General features: G+C 41.2%; 1 protein-coding gene across 4 annotated transcripts in view; it reads right to left on the reverse strand.

Annotated features, from left to right (window-relative positions):
* kdm6al (lysine (K)-specific demethylase 6A, like) overlaps positions 1-20,808 on the reverse strand; it is a 200,661-nt gene that overhangs the window by 23,862 nt on the left and 155,991 nt on the right. For all 4 annotated transcript variants that reach the window (XM_053637615.1, XM_053637613.1, XM_053637614.1 and 1 more), the window contains one exon: positions 4,328-4,454. In XM_053637615.1, coding sequence (XP_053493590.1) covers positions 4,328-4,454 — 127 coding nt within the window. The remainder of the gene's footprint in view (positions 1-4,327; positions 4,455-20,808) is intronic.

Here is a 20,808-nt window from a genome sequence, read left to right on the forward strand (position 1 = left end):
AGACTGATTTATTTCAATCACCTTCTTCCTCATCATTTCTGGAATTTCTTTCAACTTTGGCATAGTGTGTTAAGCCTTGTACCCAAATAAATGCTGTTGGAAAAGTTCTATTTAAGTGTTGAGGGTTTGCAGGCCTGGTTGTGTCAAATCAGGCCTAGTCCAGCTGAACCCCATTTTGAAAGCAGTTTCTTAGATTTGGGGAATTAGTAACTATGGGGGAAAATACATTTTCACACAGGCCCAGTTGGTATTGAATAACTTTTTTTGCTTCAATAAATAATATTAATTTAAAAACTATATTTTGTGTTTACTCAGGTTGCCTTTGTTTTATCTTAGATTTTGCTTTAATTTCTGAAACAATTTAGTATAAGATATACACAAAAACAGAAGAAATTAGGATGGGGCCAATACTTTTTCACAACACTATACTTATTGTTCTGATTTTTTGTGACAATAGCCAGACCCTTTTCACTAGACCCTTTTTTCTGGGGCCCAGTAAAATTTTACTGATAAATAATTGCCTGATGAGGTAGATTACAGTAGATAAGTCTGAAAATAGGCTTTCCTATTCATTGAAGGTTATCATTTACATAATTTCAATTACTTAAAACATGAAGGCTGATTGTAACACCAGCTGAAGCAAAAATATCCTAAGCATCCTCTTCAATCATACGCCTCGCCCCCCTCGCTGTACTACTCCTCCCTTCACTTTTCCCTGTGGAAACCTTGACTTGCAGTCAGACAATAATTACTAAAATGCCCCATAATACAAAATGGTAGCTGAGGAGAGGTAACTGTGTTAATGAGTAGTATGCGAATTTGTATTTAGTTGAATTAGGACATCCCGTTTTACAGATCTAATTTACTTGGCACCGATTTGATTAATAATGTTAACTTGTTAACTGCTAAAAGAATGCTTCCTTATCTCTTCTAATTCTCTTCTGATCTGAATTCTCAGATCTCACATTCTGTCACTGCACGCAACCTTGGGATAGCCATAGACAATCAACTGTCCTTTTTCTGTCACCTTGCTAATCTGACACGCTCATGCTGACTCATTCATTTCTATCCACACAGGCCACTCATGTGCTTGTTCTGTCCATTTTCAATTTGAGACTGGACTTCTGCAATTGGCACCTGGCAGGTCTGCCTCTGAGCACCATTTTACCTCGGCAACTGATCCAGAATGTGGCTGCATGATTAGTTTTCAACCTTCCTAAGTTCTGCCACACCACCCCTTTGCTACACTTCTTCTACTGGCTTCCTGTAGCTGGCCACATCAGATTTAAAACACTGATGCTTGCCTACAAAGAGCACCCACCTACCTTAAAGCACTTATCACACCCCGCACTGCACCATGCTCCATCCGAACCTCTACCTCTGTTTGACTGGCCCCACCATCTCTCAGGGTACAAGGAAGGCATGTACTTAAATTAATAGTTTATCTTTTTATTTTTTATTTTTTTTAAAGTGTTGTTTGTGTGCTTTTCTTATTAATTACCTCCCCAACAGAGTATTTCATACTGTATTTGTTGGGAAACTTTCTATTCTTTATTCCCTCAGATATGTATAAGTATGTTTAAGTTATAGTTTAATTCATGTCTCATGAACTTTTCAGACCTGTCTGTTGTGTATGTGCCAGTAAACATGTCACCATAGGAACTTCCTCTTTTTCTGTGTTAGGCGAACCATACCATCAGACCATATATGTTCAAGAAAGCTGTACATTCTTGTATTGCCTAAGATGTTTTTCACGTACGTGGCCAGTTCAACTGCAATATTATTTCCACACAGTAGTGCGCCTACCCCGGCTATTTGTACCTCTGTATATGTCTATATAAACCTCTGTGAAATCTGCATTAAACCAGACGTCTCTTTGAACTGCTCTGGTTGCCAGTGTGTTCATTTAGACTCTCCAGGCCTGCATACTCTCCGTGGTAAACCACATGCGCTAGTTTTTCTTTTGAGTAAATGAACCAAGAGGCTGAAAAGGCTGACGGAGGAAAAGGGGATAATAGAAGCTGTTATTTGCTTTATCCTAACAGTATTCTTAGTCCGTGACTTAGTGAACCAGAATTAACACTCTCTGGTCTGTGGCAAGGTGCATCATCATTCTGATTTAATTACTTTAAAAACTATTTTCTAACTATGGAATGAAAAAAAGTGTCCAAGATTTCAGCGTACACCTGTGCATTGACTGTTGAGGTCTCCTCTGGTCCTTTACCTGACCTGTTTTGCTTTATAAGCTTATTATTCTTCTTTTGAGACCCAAAATTTTCAATTGCTACTCCTCCCAGAGCTTTCAAGCTACATGCATCAAACTCGGCAGAGACCTGTTCTGACTTGAGTTGGTATGACTTTTCTAAGTGACTGAAATTACGGAATTCATGGTACGGAAGCTCAAAATGGCCAATATTCCCATTGACTTGCATTACAAATTTCTGACTGTTATAACTCATTCAGCTTTCAAACTACTTCCACCAAACTCTGCACAGTCAGGCTCTATTTATCCAAACTGGTCGGACTACCAGTATTCCTGTTGCGGATGACGAAAATTCCAAAACACTTCCATTCACTTACATTGACGGAACGTTCAGAGCCTGGCTCCAACTGTCAAAACACACCTGAGTGCACACAGCCTGAAGCCTCTGCTCTCTCACTCGGTCAATGTACCTGTAACAGCGACTCTCTTTCTCTCGCTCTCTCTATTGCTAAAAGTATTGGCACCCTATCTATCCTGCTCTAAACGTATTGGCATCCTGTCTGTCCAACTAATTAAATTGCCATCAAAACCTAACAACCGCCTAGCACCACCCATAACACCCTAGCAACAGCCTAACAACCACCCATAACACCCTAGCAACTGCCACCAACCACCCATAACACCTTATCAAGCGCCCAACAACCACCCAAAGTACCTTAGCAACCGCCTTGCAACCACCCAGAACACCCTAGCAACTGCCTAGCAACCACCCATAACATCCTAGCAACACCATAGCAACCACCCAGAGTACCTAGCAACCACCTTGCAACCGTCCAGAGCACCCTAGCAACCACCTTGCAACCACCCATAACACCTTAGCAACACCCTCGCAACCATCCATAACACCCAGTCAACAGTCTAGCAACCACCCATAACACCCTAACAAAATCTGAGCTTTTAAAATGTAAAATTGCTTCAAACTGATTTTAAGGCTGATTCTTATTAGAATTAATAGACATGTTGCCATATTGTTTACAAATGTCAATATGTTTTTCATAATTACTGAGCTTCACATTCTTCTGAGTAGTTTGACACCATATTTGTGAAGACTGCCAAAAATCCTAGGACTAGTTCGCAAAAGTATATTTTGCACATTATGCTCATATGCAAATTAGAAAAAATGGTTTGTTCTACAAGATTTGTTTTCAGGCAGAAGGAGAAGAAGGAAAAGTTCTTACAATTACAATAAGGTCTACAATGCTTTTTGTTTGAAAAACCTGCTGAAAGCGGACTGTCTGAAGGCAGCCATGTTTCTGAAGTAATTCAGCAATGATTAAAAATTCAGTTACAGTTCCTGAGAAACATCCAGCTATTGGTTTTATGGTTCCTAAAAAACTTATGTTTTGACCTTAGGTCTGGGGCTATGTATGACCATGTCTCAAACTGTGCATATGACCTCAAAATCTTGTCCTGTATATGCCTCTGGAGTGTCATGTGAATCCATGCAAGCACTCATGATTTACAGATGAGTAGAATTAGAATAAATTCACATGTGGTAGCTATATTGTTAACAAATGTCAACATATCGTTTTAATAATTACTGAGTTTCAGACGCTGCTGGGTACCAAGATAGGCCAAAAATCCTAGGACTAGGTTGAAAAAGTATTCAAATTTGCAAAAAAGGAAAAAATCCATCATGGCAGTAATTAATGGCCGGGGCCAGAGCTTAAGCCAAGGAATAAGAAGAAAAAAACGTATTTTGAGTGTAGGACCACAATGTTAACAGATTATAGCACCACCATTAGGCCCATCTCACTTGCCTGCGTTCAGGCACAGAGTACTACTTCACATATGTAGGACTTACAATTTGTCAATGTGATTTGTTTCAGTTGGGAATCAGGCTAAGAAGAAGACTCTTATTCCAATAGGGTTCTAGCACTACATGCTTGTAGTAATACTACTACTACTACTACTACTACTAATAATAATAATAATAATAATAATAATAATATTAAGGAGAATAAAAATACAGAAAAACACAATTTAAAAAAAAAAAAAAAAAAAAAAAAAAGGGTTCCAGCATCTCTGATGCTTGGACCCCTAAAAAACTCAAATCAAACCCACCTCACAGATGGTGCAGTAGCGTGCAGGTTCATCCCTGCTTCTTCTGTGCCATATGGTCTCCTTCCCTGCTGCTATCAGCACCTCCTTTACCTTCTGACACTGTTTGAGTGTCCGCAGCAAACAGAACCTGAACACAACAGGCCATAATCAGACTGCCTCCAAAACACAGTTGTAGTTGTATAAGGCTTGGGCAAAAATCAGGTGTTATAAGTACACAATGATTTTAAACATATGATTTTGCTTTCTCATACAATGCAATTTATAAAGAAGACATATTTGATTTTGTACCTTAATTTCAATAGAACAAAGCCTAATTTAACTGACTGATCAATAGAAAAGACCTGAGCGAGTGGTAAAACTGCTTGAGTAAAAAATTAAAATGTGGTATATGTGGTATAATGTGGGTGTTGCCATTATGAATTCAACAAACTACTGAGAATAAGTAGCTGCTTGCTTTATGACAAGGCCACTAATAACATTAATACAAATATTAAAGATACAGGTAAAAAATCATAGAGAATTCCTCTACTTAATCTTGTTTTATTTGGAGACATTACTGCTCTACTAGGAAGGCCTAAGATCAAAGACAAGGGTTCTAAGTCCACACTGACTCCCAACATTTTGTCAATTGCCCATGCTAGCATAACTCAGTATATTTGCAGCTTATAACAGGACCAGACAATGGGTGAGCATACCAGTCTGTCTCTCACATTTAAGGCATACTGAAAGGGCATTACTGAAAGCTTGTCTGCCGCTGGGTGAGATATGTCCTATGCAAAATCTGGAACTGTACTACTTTAGTGTGATTACATACTGATATGCATTTAACATATTTCCAGATATCATCCCAATCATCCTTACTTATAGTTATTGATAATTCCTTCTCCCATACTATCTAAATTCCAAGTGCTGTGTTCAAGGCCAAATATTCCTTCAGAGTATTATAAAATGTACTCATGACAATTTCAGGGGTGTTTAAAATAATTTTTCCACAGGGGACTTACTCAAGTTACAGACTAATGTTATGTCTTTCATAATATAATTCCTTATTTGCAAAAATTTTAAAAAAATCTTGCTTTGACAAATGATATTATTGAGTCAGCCCAGAGCTTAAAACCTATATCTGTCACTCCCAGTTAAAAAACAAACAAACAAAAAAAACCTGTTTGTTTATGACTGAGGTGAATTTAGTTTAGACCTTCCTTCTGAGCGACAAATAACTCTCCATGCTCTGAGCATAGTTATTATTATGGGGTTCTCACAATTTTTTCTTAAGTCAGAAAGGGGCTGTTCAATATACATCCATATAGAGCTTTTGCCTTTGATAAATGCCTTCATGTCCAAAAACATTTTTGGTCTTACATTTCATAACAAACTTTGGGGAACTTGTGTGCCAAGGACTGTGGGTGATGAATGCGAAGGATACACTGATACATCCTTCAAAATCTGCTGAATGAAGGCCACAAAACAAAGGTTGCCTTCCAAGGATCCTTCAAATTGAGATGGCCTTTGACGGCGCTTAATAACATGGCAGCCGAGATATGCAGCTTAACTAGGATGCAGCCTTCCGTTTGAGAAACACCCAATAACAACAATAAATCTTTTCATGTGACAACACTGAAGAAATGACACTTTGCTACAATGTATAGTAGTGAGTGTACAGCTTGTATAACAGTGTAAATTTGCTGCCCCCTCAAAATAACTCAACACACAGCCATTAATGTCTAAACAAAAGTGAGTACACCCCTAAGTGAAAACGTCCAAATTGGGCCCAAAGTGTCAATATTTTGTGTGGCCACCATTATTTTCCAGCACTGCCTTAACCCTCTTGGGCATGGAGTTCACCATAGCTTCACAGTTTGTCACTGGAGTCCTCTTCCACTCCTCCATGATGACATCACGGAGCTGGTGGATGTTAGAGACCTTGTGCTCCTCCAAAATTCTGTTTGAGGATGCCCCACAGATGCTCAATAGGGTTTAGGTCTGGAGACATGCTTGGCCAGTCCATCACTTTCACCCTCAGCTTCTTTAGCAAGGCATTGGTCATCTTGGAGGTGTGTTTGGGGTTGTTATCATGCTGGAATTCTGCATACTGATCATGCTCTGCTTCAGTATGTCACAGTACATGTTGGCATTCATGGTTCCCTCAATGAACTGTAGCTCCCCAGTGCCGGCAGCACTCATGCAGCCCCAGACCATGACACTCCCACCACCATGCTTGACTGTAGGCAAGACACACTTGTCTTTGTACTCCTCACCTGGTTGCCGCCACACACGCTTGACACCATCTGAACCAAATAAGTTTATCTTGGTGTCATCAGACCACAGGACATGATTCCAGTAATCCATGTCCTTAGTCTGCTTGGTCAGCAAACTGTTTGCAGGCTTTCTTGTGCATCATCTTTAGAAGAGGCTTCCTTCTGGGACGACAGCCATGCAGACCAATTTGATGCAGTGTGCAGCGTATGGTCTGAGCACTGACAGGCTGACCCCACCCCTTCAACCTCTGCAGCAATGTTGGCAGCACTCATACGTCTATTTCCCAAAGACAATCTCTGGATATGACGCTGAGCAGGTGCACTCAACTTCTTTGGTCGACCATGGCGAGGCCTGTTCTGAGTGGAACCTGTCCTGTTAAACCGCTGTATGGTCTTGGCCACCGTGCTGCAGCTCAGTGTCAGGGTATTGGCAATCTTCTTATAGCTTAGGCCATCTTTATGTAGAGCAACAATTCTTTTTTTCAGATCCGCAGAGAGTTCTTTGCCATGAGGTGCCATGTTGAACTTCCAGTGACCAGTATGAGGGAGTGTGAGAGCGATGACACCAAATTTAACACACCTGCTCCCCATTCACACCTGAGACCTTGTAACACTAACAAATCACATGACACCAGGGAGGGGAAATGGCTAATTGGGCCCAATTTGGACATTTTCACTTAGGGGTGTACTCAATTTTGTTGTCAGCGGTTTAGATATTAATGGCTGTGTGTTGAGTTATTTTGAGGGGACAGCAAATTTACACTGTTACACAAGCTGTACACTCACTACATTGTAGCAAAGTGTAATTTCTTCAGTGTTGTCACATGAAAAGATATAATCAAATATTTACAAAAATGAGAGGGGTGTACTCATTTTTGAGAGATACTGTATATCCTGATGCCCTTATGTGGCCGTGCTGGTGGGTTATGGTAGGATCGTTGAGTTGGGCTTGTGAGATTTCAGCCAATGTGTGGGGAACGAAGGATGTACACTTGGGGTGAGTAATGGATAAACAGAGTATGATGTCTGTTTTGAGTTTATCATAGGCTCGTGACAAGGTGTCTGGTCCTAGGTTGAGACATCCCTTTCAGTGGTGGACTTTGAAGATGAACTGCTGCAATCTGAGAATCCATCAAGTCAGACATGAGGAGGTCTTAGGGCAGTTGAACCCAAAGGCAAGTGCCGCATGGTTGGTGAAGTCCTCAAATTCCATCCCTTCCAGGTAGTGTCTCCACTTTCCACTTCCCAGATCACCACTAAACACTCCTTTTCGGAAGTGGAGTATTTAAGTTCTGCACCTTGCAGTGCTCTGGATACATAAGCTATATTCTCTCCTTCCACAGAATGCTGTCTGGATGGCTCCCAGTCCCACGTCGCTGATGTCCATGTGGACCTGGAACGGTTGGTGAAGATTAGGCTGGGCGAGAACTTGTGGATCTTGTAGGGCCTGCTTAAGGGTGTCAACACTAGCCTGACACTTGGGTGTCCATTCTCATTTAACTCCCTTTTTTTATAGATGGTTTAGGGGAGCAGCAAAATGGGGGATGAACTGGGGTACCACTCAGCCAGGCCCAGGAAGCATTGCAGTGCCATGAGATTGTGTGGTGGCAGAAAATCTGTGACGGCTCGGAGCTTGTCCCCATCGACTTCTACACCTTTCTCTGAGACGATGTGCCCTAAGAATTTCAGGTGGTGTTTGAAGAAATGTCATTTCTTCATGTTTAAAGCCAGGTTAGCTTGAGTAATTTTATGCAAGACAGCAATGAGGTGCTCGATATATTGGTCCAAGGATTGGATCACCTCTGCTCTGTCAAGACTTTCTCCAGGAGCCTCTGCAACGTCACAGCAGTGTTTTGGAGTCTGTAGGGCATGGATTTAAATTGGTATAGGGCCCGGGTGGTTATAAAGGCTGTCTTTTCTTTGCTCGCCTCCTTGATCTCCACTTGCCAGTACCCAGATTGCAAAGTCATTGTGCTGTACCAGGAGGCACCTTGAGTGATTCAAGGATGTCGTGTATCAGGAGCATTGGATAAGCATCTGGGGCGGTCTTGCTGTTCATCTTTCTGTAGTCCACATAAAACCTGTACGTGCAGTCAGGTTTCGGCACAAGGATCACAGGGGAGGATCATGGAGAGAAAGAGGGCTCAATGATGTCATCTTGGAGCATGTGGTCCACCTGGTTTTAATTTCTTTTTAAAAACTGAGACTCTGTAGGCTCTTCTTTTGATGGGGATGTTGTCATAAGTGATGATTTTATGGTTTTTCCACAGCCGTACGACCAAAGATATAATTCCTTATTCACTAAGGAAGTGGTGTGGGGCCAGTTGAGTGGAAATGCCAGGTGGGTGTCTTTCATGATGTACATGTTCACCTCACAGTCCATGCCATGCCAAGCATAGCTGATGGCACACACCTTTCCATCATACATGACGAACCTTTGAGGGGAGTGAGTACTGACCGCTGAAGCTTCTCCACCTGGCTGTCTCTACAGGCTCTCTTGCATGAGTGTAGGTGCTACTAGTGTCCAACACAGCTTTCAGCTCCTTCCCTCTCATCAAAACAGATCATTACTTGTGATTACGGCTGGACGATATGGCCAAAATGTACATCACGATATATTTCTTAATTTCGGTCGATACGCTATAATACCGATATCGATATGAACAATATAAATCCTCAGAAAAACTGCCAAGGACGCCCATAACGGATGTCTGTACCTTCAAACTTCTGTAAAATGAATTTGTCAAGTCTATGAAACCTCCTCCTATAAAAACTAATATTTATATTTTAGAAATAAAAACGGGACAAATAAATTAATGTTCACCATTTATTTGTATTTAACCTTCATACAAACAAGAAATGTGAAAGGCTGATTATCTTATTCTTATAGATTGAAATAAAAGTGCTTCAGCCAGGATAGAAAAATATGAAAAGTGCTCAGAGTTGCTGCAGAAAACAGAAAAAAGAGTGAGCAACAACAAAAACACATGTTGCTGGGGCAGGGACATTGTTGAGGGTTGATGACACCCTATGACAGGATCTAGAGACAATGTTTCCACCTGTACTAAAATCCCTCTCAGAGGGGGAGCTTGTGGCTTGAATACACAAATAATGTTTTGCTAGTTGGCTTACTCTGGGGAAGTTCTTATGATATACTTTTCACCAATCCCGAGGATTTGAGTCATTGTCAGCATCTGGATACAGAAGGTAGTTGCTGAGCTCCCTCTCAACTGCCTGCTATACACTCAAGCCTTCTTTGTTGGTAGTGGTGGACCTGTTTGAAAAAAAGCTAGCCAGAGACCGCTTTGATTTCTTGGCTGGTGTCACAGCTGCAGAAGTGTCTCCCATGGCTTCTTCCTTGGACTCCTCTTCCCTTACCACAACAGCTCCCTCTCCCTTCAGCAACTCCAACACAGCTTTCTCTTTGGTGTATTCTCTCTTCTCCTCCTGAGTGTACTGAAGCTTAAATCTTGGGTCAACGAGGCATGCCATGTCAAGTAGATCATCCATGGCTGGGTCATCATACTTTTCGTTCAGGTATGCCATCACTGTTGTCTTTATGGTCCTGGTGAGGTCTGTGTCATCCTCTGCTTCCTTCAAGATGGAGGTGTTGAAAAGGTGCATCACTGGTTTTAGGAATGACACAGTGACATAGGACTCATCGGACAAGGCATTTGTGAATTCAAGGAGCTTAGAGCTGCATCTATAGACTCTAAAACGTCCACATCTTGCCACGTAGGAACCAGCAACCTGGTCTTTTTGTCCTTTGACAGGACCTCTGTGAAGGCCCTTTTCTGCTCCAAAACCCGCTTCACCATTTCTTGACAGGAGCAACATCTTGTTGGGGTTTCACTGATGAGCTTGTGCTTTGGCAAGTGATACTCCTCCTGAGCAGCTGCAAGGTTCCGTTTCTTCTTTCAGGAGTAGGAGAAGGCAGCAACCACCTTTTTACAGACCCCAATTGCTCTGTCCACTCGGTTGTCTTGATGAACTTTTTCTGTAGACAGAGAGAGAAAAAAATATTGCAATATATAGTTCTCATTTGTATTTTAACTACAATATTTGGTTTATTTATATTATTCTTACAACAAATTCTCCCGCTTACGTACATTTTGTTGTTTTTATTTCACACCTGATTTGGCAAAGTAAACATCTGTTTCCATGCCAGTAAAACACCTTTGAATTTAACTGATAGAACTGCTGTATGCATAAATCCATACAAATATGTATGTCTTGACTAAAGAATAAATGAATAGCCTATAACGTCACTTAAATTGGGGGAATGAAATCACCTAATCAAAACTATAGGCCAACTAAGTACTAAGTAATATCTAGTCTCTGGGTTTGGTATGGAGCTTTATGATGAGTAGTGGAGCAGCAACTTAAGAGTGCAGTGCAAGGCTCCATAGTCATAGCCTACAGAACACAGAGCACCTCAACTGATGTGTTTTATTTATCAAATCAAATGCACATAACACATGCTCAATGAAATTCTTATGATATGGCAAGCAACAACCATATAGCAAGCATAAAATTGTGTGAATATAAACATAATATAAACAAATATAAAGAATATAAAAATAGCTATCAAAAACATACAAGCACTGATAAGCTACGTTTAGGTTAGGCCTATTTTGTGTTAAGCGTATTGCCTTTTTTATTTGTTACTGCATTGATTTTAGTAATATATCCTCATACCATAAGCAAAATAACAACATAATACTCAAATGTATATTAACTGTGTGTAACTTACCAATAGCAGAGTTCAATCGGTGCCCGAAGCACTGCCTTGTCAATCTGTTCAACTCGGCGGCTTTGATGATAATGGTCCCGCTATCTGTGGTGATGCAGACCTGGTGGTCCTCGCTGAGTCCCCAGGAGGCGAGCGCATCCGTAAGTCCGGCTGCAATTGCTTCGCCCGTGTGATCCTCAGGAAAGTAAACCGTCTGGAGGCATAAGCTGACAAGCTTCCAATCTTGGTCAATAAAGTGGACTGTCAGGCTCAAGTATGGTTCCCAGGTTCGCCTTGACCATAGGTCAGCTGTGGTCGCAAAATATGACACTGACTTCAGTTGCTCCTCCACCTTTTCCCTAACTTCACCGTAAAGTGTACGAATAGCTATGTGGGAAAAATATTTCCGGCCAGGGAGCTCGTATCTGGGGTCGATGACTGACATCATTTTCCTGAAGCTCACGTTTTCTACCGTACTAAACGGCATCATGTTCTTAGCCAAAAGTTTGTGACAACCTTAGCAATGTCTTTATAACGTTTAGACTGTTTGTCATAAGGCATGAATGCAGCCATCTGTGTTTGCTGCACGTGTTTCTATTTTAACACAGCTGGTGATGGGGATGGAGGTGGTGGTGATATTTCAGGAACAGGTTGGCTTAAACTTTTATGATGCCTCATATTCTGACTCTCAGAATATTCTATCAGGTGGAACTGCTTCAGATGGTGGAACAGATTTGATGTGTTCCCGCTGCTAATCGGCACCACTCTCCCGCACATTTTGCAGTGCACTGAAACCTTAAATTTATCAGAGCTTAGATAGCCAAACCACTTCCATAACATTGAATTAGTTTTTCCTCTCATCAACTATTTCGTTTCTCCACACTTGCTTTCTCCATACTTGTGGAAGCTCGTTCAGTCGCATTTGTATTGCGGTTAGGGATACTCAATTTGTAGCTAATCTTGCCGCGTTGGAGCTTATTCTAACACTGCCGAGCACTGGCTGCGTGCCTGTGGTGTACATCATCTCGCATATAAACAATTGTCTTCTGCTCTTTCTGCTCGGCTTGAATACAAAGAACTGATGCCTGCGCCAAGAACGTCAGTCAGTGGCAAATGTTTTAATGTATGTCGAAATATCGGAAATGTGTTTAAAAATCATATCACCGTTATTTTAAAAAATTATATCGTGATATATATTGATATTGAATTATTGTCCAGCCCTACTTGTGATCATTATTTAGCAGAGCTATAGATGTCATCTCACAGCAAACCACTGAATACATTTCCCATCCTGCACTGCGGCCTACAAACATGGCCGCCATGGACTACACTTCCCACACACACACGTTCAGCTGCCTAGTCTCTGTTGTTGTCCAAGTCTTGTTTTCGTGTTTGCCATTCTGAGATCTCTATTGACTTCGATTCTCTGCCCTGCCTAGTTTTGCCTGATAGCCTGACCTCTGCCTGTTTTTTGACTACGGATTTCTGCCTTGTCCTTGGACTTTGTTGTTCTTAAATCTGCCAAACCTGCACTTGCTTCCTTCTCAGCCTCCATTTCATGACAGAATACTTCGCCGATAACATGGAAGCAGCAGGAAGACGGAGGAGACGTCACGCTAAGCAAACCATCCCCGCCTTGGATTCGATCCAGTTTCCGCACTTTCGTAGATCTCCAAGATCGGTTTGATGGGATTTTGGCTACCCTGAATATTTTCTGGTTTACTGCCAGATTTATTTCTCAAGCCTAACGGACCTCAAGCCCAGCGAGAAGCAATGGATAAGGTTAATTGTGTCCTGGTTTTTTGGCTCAGCCTGCCAGTGGGCACGGCGTCTAGCAGCCATGGGATCCAGGGGACTGGAGAACGTAACTCAGTTTGTGGGACTATTCATGATGATGTTCGGCAGTCTGGAATCCAGGGCAGTCCTGGAGGATCTTTTGGGGGAGACCCGCCTCAGAGATGAACCTGACGTGCCGTTCACCACCTACTATGAACAGGCAAACTGGGGGGCCTCCTTCTCAAAGCTCCCACCAAAGACCCACTATGTGGTCTCCTCTGCCGAACTCCAGCCAGAGGTCAGCGTGGCGACCTCGGCCCCAGAGCTCCAACCTGAGACTCACGATGAGGTCTCACTTACCGAGCTCCAGCCGGAGGTCAATGTGGCGGTCTCACCTGCAGAGCTCCAGCCAGAGGTCAATGTGGCGAACTCATCTCCAGAGCTCCAGCTCGAGACCCACAAGGTGGCCTCACCTGCCGAGTTCCAGCCGGAGGTCAATGTGGCAACCTCATCACCAGAGCTCCAAACTGAAACCCACAAATCAGTTTTATCCCCAGAGCTCCAGCAGGATACCAACGTGTTGATCTCATCCCCAGAGCTCTAGCATGAGACCCATGAGACGGTCTCATACCCAGAGCTCCAGCATGAGACCCACGAGGCGGTCTCATACCCAGAGCTCCAGCAGAAAGTCAAGTTCCTGCTAGAGGTCAATGAGGTGACCTCCCAAGCCATGTTCCTGTCCGAGGTCAACAAGGTGACCTCCCAAGCCATGTTCCTGTCTGAGGTTGAAGAGGCGACCTCTCAAGCCAAGTGCCTGTCCGAGGTTGAAGAGACGGCCTCTCAAGCCAAGTTCCTGCCCTTGGGTATCAATAACTGCAACTAAACATTTCCACTAACTGTTGATCAGTCCTGCACATCGGCTTGGAGGAATTTTAGCCCATTCCTCAGTACAGAGTGTATTTTCCTTAAATTTAAGCTTTTATAATCCATACCGCTTATCCTACACTGGGTCATGCGGGAACCTGGAGCTCAGGGTACTTGGGGCAGAAGGCAGGGGAACATGCTGGACAGGCTGCCAACCCATAGCAAAGCAAAATTGCACATACAGTGCATCTGGAAAGTATTCACAGCGCTTCACTTTTTCCACATTTTGTTATGTTACAGCCTTATTCCAAAATGGATTATATTCATTATTTTCCTCAAAATTCTACAAACAATACCCCATAATGACAACGTGAAAGAAGTTTGTTTGAAATCTTTGCAAATTTATTAAAAATAAAAAACAAAAAAGCACATCTACATAAGTATTCACAGTCTTGCTCAACACCTGGTTGAAGTACCTCTGGCACCACTTACAGCCTCAAGTCTTTTTGAGTATGATGCTACAAGCTTGGCACACCTATTTTTGGGCAGTTCTCCCATTCTTCTTTGCAGGACCTCTTAAGCTCCATCAGGTTGGATGGGGAGCGTCGGTGCACAGCCATTTTCAGATCACTCCAGAGATGTTCAATCGGAGTCAAGTCTGGGCTCTGGCTGGGCCACTCATGGACATTCACAGAGTTGTCCTGTAGCCAGTCCTTTGTTATCTTGGCTGTGTGCTTAGGGTTGTTGTCCTGTTGGAAGATGAACCTTCACCCCAGTCTGAGGTCCAGAGCGCTCTGGAGCAGGTTTTCATCAAGGATATCTCTGTGCATTGCTGCATTCATCTTTCCCTCGATCCTGACTAGTCTCCCAGTTCCTGCCACTGAAAAATATCCCCACAGCATGATGCTGCCACCACCATGCTTCACTGTAGGGATGGTATTGGCCAGGTGATGAGTGGTGCCTGGTTTCCTCCAGACATGACGCTTGCCATTCAGGCCAAAGAGTTCAATCTTTGTTTCATCAGACCAGAGAATTTTGTTTCTCATGGTCTGAGAGTCCTCCAGGTGAGCTTTCATGTACCTTTTACTGAAGAGTGGTTTCCGTCTAGCCAAGCTACCATACAGGCCTGATTGGTGGAGTGCTGCAGAGATGGTTGTTCTTCTGGAAGGTTCTCCTCTCTCCACAGAGACACGGTGGAGCTATGTCAGAGTGACCCTCGGGTTTTTGGTCACCTCCCTGACTATGACCCTTCTCCCCCGATCGCTCAGTTTGGCCGGGTGGCCAGCTCTAGGAAGAGTCCTGCTGGTTCCAAACTTCTTCCATTTATGGATGATGGAGGCCACTGTGCTCATTGGGACCTTCAATGCTGCAGAAATGTTTCTGTACCCTTCCCCAGATCTGTGCCTAGATACAATCCTGTCTTGGAGGTCTACAGACAATTCCTTGGACTTCATGGCTTGGTTTGTGCTCTGACATGCATTGTTAACTGTGGGACCTTATATAGACAGGTGTGTGCCTTTCCAAATCATTTCCAATCAACTGAATTTTCCACAGGTAGACTCCAATCAAGTTTTAGAAACATCTCAAGGATAATCAGTGGAAACAGGATGCACCTGAGCTCAATTTTGAGTATCAGCAAAGGCTGTGAATACTTATGTACATGTGCTTTTTTAGTTTTTTATTTTTAATAAATTTGCAAAGATTTCAAACAAACTTCTTTCACGTTGTCATTATGGGGTATTGTTTGTAGAATTTTGAGGAAAATAATGAATATAATCCATTTTGGAATAAGGCTGTAACATAACAAAATGTGGAAAAAGTGAAGCGCTGTGAATACTTTCCAGATGCACTGTATGTGCAATTTTGCTTTGCTATGGGTTGGCAGCCTGTCCAGCATGTTCCCCTGCCTTCTGCCCCAAGTACCCGGAGCTCCAGGTTCCCCCATGACCCTGTGTAGGATAAGCGGTATGGATTATAAAAGCTTAAATTTAAGGAAAATACACTCTGAAAATAATGAATTTAATCCATTTTGGAATAAGGCTGTAACATAACAAAATGTGGAAAAAATGAAGCGCTGTGAATACTTTCCGGATGCACTGTACATTCACACACTATGGACAATAAGGAAATGTCAATCAGCTTACGCATGTCTTTGGAAACCAGTGTGTGTACCTGGTGAAAACCCCTGAAACAAGAGGAGAACATGCAAAAATCCACGCACACAGGGCAGAGGCCGGATTCAAACCCCCAACCCCGGAGCTGCTAACCACAAGTCACCATGCCCCCAAGCTTCTATAATATTGTTTTAATTTCAGTTATATTCCTGCTTGCTTTCACTTCACCAAAAAACTCTTAAGGGTGGGTTGCACCAATAAGCATTAAGCTTAAATATAGATTAAATCAAGGTTTATCTAATAATTCTGTTGCACCAAACTTTAAACCTTATTTAAAAATAAGCAGGCTTACATTTAAACCATCACTTTAATCCTGGATTTAATTTCACAATTCCTGAATCGGTTATGCGAATGAGCGGTTAATAACGGCAGTTGAATTTTTTAAAATTCAAAGTTTAAAGTTCACGAGCCCTTTGTAGTCACTCAAGTGGAAGTGAAAGAGTTACATTGTTGGCATTTAGTTATAGTGGAGAATTCAGACATTTCCACATTTATGAAATCCGCTTGCACTGCCGCAATGTTATCAATAGCAAATCCATAATGGTGGAAAAAATTAATCGTAAATGGAGGTTTGAATCACAGGTTAGAATTCTAATCCCGGATTTGTTAATCTGTGTTTAAAATTAAGTGGTGCAACACAATTTGATTTAAAATAAAGGCCAGATCAACAAATACTATATTAGAATTCTAACTTGCGATTAAAACCTCAATTTACGATAAATTTTTTGGATGTAATGCCAGTCACAGTCAAGTGCCAAGAAGGAAAATGTGTTGTACAGACAATTGTGCCGATGCTTTATTTAAAGATTATGAAGGATACATCTGTAACCATAAAACCGTAGATTTCGGAGCAACACCTCTTGCATAAAGTTTTTCTAATAAGTTTATTGTTGCACTTGCGAGAAATACTCCTATCAAGTTGAGATGGTTCTTCCTTTAACAGTGAATATATTGAGGATTTTATAAAATGAAGAAGGTGAAGTGATATGCCATTAATTACCCATGAAAATTCAACACCTCTTATCCTTGGGAAATTTTTCTAAGTGGATCCCCAATAAAAAAATGTATTAAAATGATATTCTTGTCAACACATCTTTTGTTAAAGCCCTGTTTCTATGCAAAACATGCTGGTTATTCCACACAATACATTCGTGTGTTGAAAAGTGGTGTTTGAAAGCCAACTTTCATGAGGCTAATGCTTGCTTGGGGAAACTGGCTAGTTTTATGGGCAATTTGTTACAGTTAAAATGACATTCCAACAAAAACTTTAAACTACCGATGCTTTATTTATGGCTATGTATGACCCCAAGGCACTCTAAAATGCTGTCGATTGTGAGTGAAATTACTTCCAACTACAAACACGACCCATAGTATACACCCACCCCAACACTGATTGGCAGGTTTCTGTGCAAGGCATCGGAAATGCAAAGGGATTTTGGCAGGCTCCATACACGACCCTGAGGATACAAAATAGCAAACACGGTTATTGCTATTTAAATAGGACAGGATCATAACTCGTAAGACATGGGAAATGCAGTTGCAAATGGACTTTGCGTTTCCATTTGAAATTTAGTAGACACTGTACGTTCGTCAAAATGGAAATGCAAATGCTAATACACGATTTGCATTTTCATTTGAATTATGTCACAATTTTTGCATCAACAAATAGGAAGCACATCTGCAAATACAGTTTGCAGTTGCTTTTGAAAACTGTCCGCAAAATACTTCCATACTTGTGTGCTTGCATTTCTTTATTTGTGTTTGAGTATAGCTTATGTCTGATCTCTTCCCAGCTTCCCAGACTTACCATCAACCAGCATGTCCACCACGGAGATTCTTGACTTTTTACATGAAAAACAACTGCAAGAAATCTACCCAAACATGTAGGTAGCATTGAGGATATCTCTGGTAACTGTGGCAGCTGCAGAGAAGACCTTTTCAAAGCTCAAACTGATTAAAACAGTCTACCATGGCCCAAGAGCATTTCACTGGACTCACAGTGATCAGCATCAAACATGATACGTCTCAAAATTTGTCTTTTGATGCAATCATTGATGACTATGCAGCAAAAAATTCCAGGTATGTGCAGTTTTGAAACAATTCACAAATTCAGAACAGGTCCTCAAATTTTTGCACAAAAAAGTGACTACTCGAATGTTATATATATTTTATTGTGCTTTTTTGCCATTGTATTTTGGACACTTGAAACAGGTTGTTACTCAGATTCACTATTATTTATTATTATTATTATTTACTTTATATTTATGATAATGTTTTTCATTATTTATGTTATATAACAGTAAATTCGAGTTCATTTGAGAAATAAGTGTTTTTATTTTTCGCAGTAGTGGTGGTGGTGGGGGTCAATCTAAAATCTCACCAAGGGTGCCATCAGAGCCAACACAACCTGGGCCAGCCCTTCTCAAACAACACTGTTTCCCTCAGGATATTGATAGACTGTGACCCTCTAACCATTTTTCACAAAAGAGCCATTTTTTCCTTTTTGGTTAATGCATTTTTTTTTAAAGAGCCATTGCAAAGACTAATATTTTACTATTATATAAAAAAACCACTGTTTTTCAATAACATTCAATAACAACTTTATTTAGGTCCAGAGACAACTCAAAAACAAACCAATATGCAACAAACAATGGTTAACTTTGCAATATGGAATTAATTGTGCAGGCCTTTCACTTTTGAGTTTCCAGCTGAGCAGCATAAAACCTCTTCTCTCTGTGTGTGTGTGTGTGTGTGTGTGTGTGTGTGTGTGTGTGTGTGTGTAGACTCATCAACCGCAAGAGAAAATAAACATCTGTTGAAGTTATATCCATGCTCTTTTCCCTCACTTTCTCACGTGTCATCATGACAGCGCGGTTATGCACTGTTCGGGCTGACAGGGGCACATTTTATTTTCTGAATGATTTTCTCCTTTTTCGGAAAATCCGCAGACAGTTCAGTTGCCATACTCAACATGCATGACTTTACATATACTCCATCAGTAAAAGGTTTTCCTTGTCTTACAATCTCCAATGCATTCAGGCTTCCAGTTTACATTGGAGCTCCGTGCACTCCTTTCGCCCACCGGGTATTTTGTTGAAAAAGCTGCATGATGGGTTTCAAAATGTCTCTTAACATTTTTTTAAACGAGGCAACATGTTCTTTGCGAATTAAACACAACAGAACACCAGAGCTTTCAATAAAAGCATATGTTTCAGTCCAGTCATTTTGAAATTTTTTATGCTCCCCTGAATTCTTTCTTTTCGAAATCTCCACAGATAAGCTAGGTAGCTGCTTGAATCTGAGTGTGAGAGGTTACCATAGAAACACAAGTGGTTTGCCATTGATGGGTCTCATGACACTTGTACACAGCACTGTATACGTACACTGACCAAAACAACTTGAAATATATTATTGTAAACTGACATTTCATTAACTTTGCTAGGCTGTACAACAAAGGAATTTCAATTTACTTTGCATTTACTGTAGGAAACTGATCTCTAGTGATGTGTCCAAGTTTATAATGACACTTGTCGAGCCACATGATTTTTGTCAAAGAGCCACATGAGGCTCGCAAGCCATAGGTTCCTGACTACTGCTCTAGGGGAAACATACTACATTAGGTAATATACAGTATGTAAATACAAAATACCTTCACTAGATGTTAATAGACAGGAAGTGCTCTACCAGTTTACTAGCTAGCCTTTGCATTCTTGCTATCCTCATATTGATAATCATTCATGTAGTAAGACTCTTCATAATTCATTGTGAGCCCCAGATAATAAATAATTGGCTTAGTAACAGGGTTGTGGCTAAAGTTAGGCTATAAACAAACTATATGACGGTCACATGACTTCAACATAACCACCACTAAGCTACAGAGAACTCTTTCAATCTTTATTTAAAAAAACACAACAACTGGAAAATACTATAAATTGATGAATCTACAGGTTGGAAAGTCTGAGTTGGAATAGTTTGCAAGAGTGAGAGTATAAACACAATGAGGCTGTAGTAGATGAGTTTTCCTATTTGGCATGATGATGTTTAATGTCCCCGACAACTGTAGTCCCATTTAGCCACTGTAGGCTCTTATTCAAGAACATAAAAGCTTAAAAAAAACCATGAGTGGGGTATTACTGATATATTTTGTCATAGAATAAAATGTGAAAATACCTTGAGCTTGTGTTAACCACATACCTTATTTCAGGCATTTAACCAAAAAACCCAATAAAAAAACCTGTTGACTTTGGGACCATGGAACCGGAAATGCTAAAATGCTAACTCGTTTCCGGATTGTAGGACTCATTCCTGCACCACTCCATTTCTAATACACACATTTCAGCCAATCATGTGGCAGCAGTGCAATGCAAAAAATCATGCCGATACAGGTCAAGTACTTCAGGTAATGTTCACATCAAACATTAGATTTAAGAAAAAATTTAATCTCTGTGACTTTGATAGTGGCATGGATGTTGGTACCAGATGGCTGGTTTTAGTGTTTTAGAAACTGCTGATCTCCTTGTTGATAAAAGAGGTCAGAGGAAAATGGCCAGATGGTTTGAGCTGCCAGGAAGGACATAGTAACTCCAATAATCACTCTTTACAACTGTGGTGAGCAGAAAAACATCTCAGCATACACAAAACATCAAACCTAGGAGTCACGTGATGGCAAGCTGGGAA

This window comes from Ictalurus furcatus, chromosome 12, assembly GCF_023375685.1.
Source record: "Ictalurus furcatus strain D&B chromosome 12, Billie_1.0, whole genome shotgun sequence".
Taxonomy (NCBI): Eukaryota; Metazoa; Chordata; class Actinopteri; order Siluriformes; family Ictaluridae; genus Ictalurus; species Ictalurus furcatus.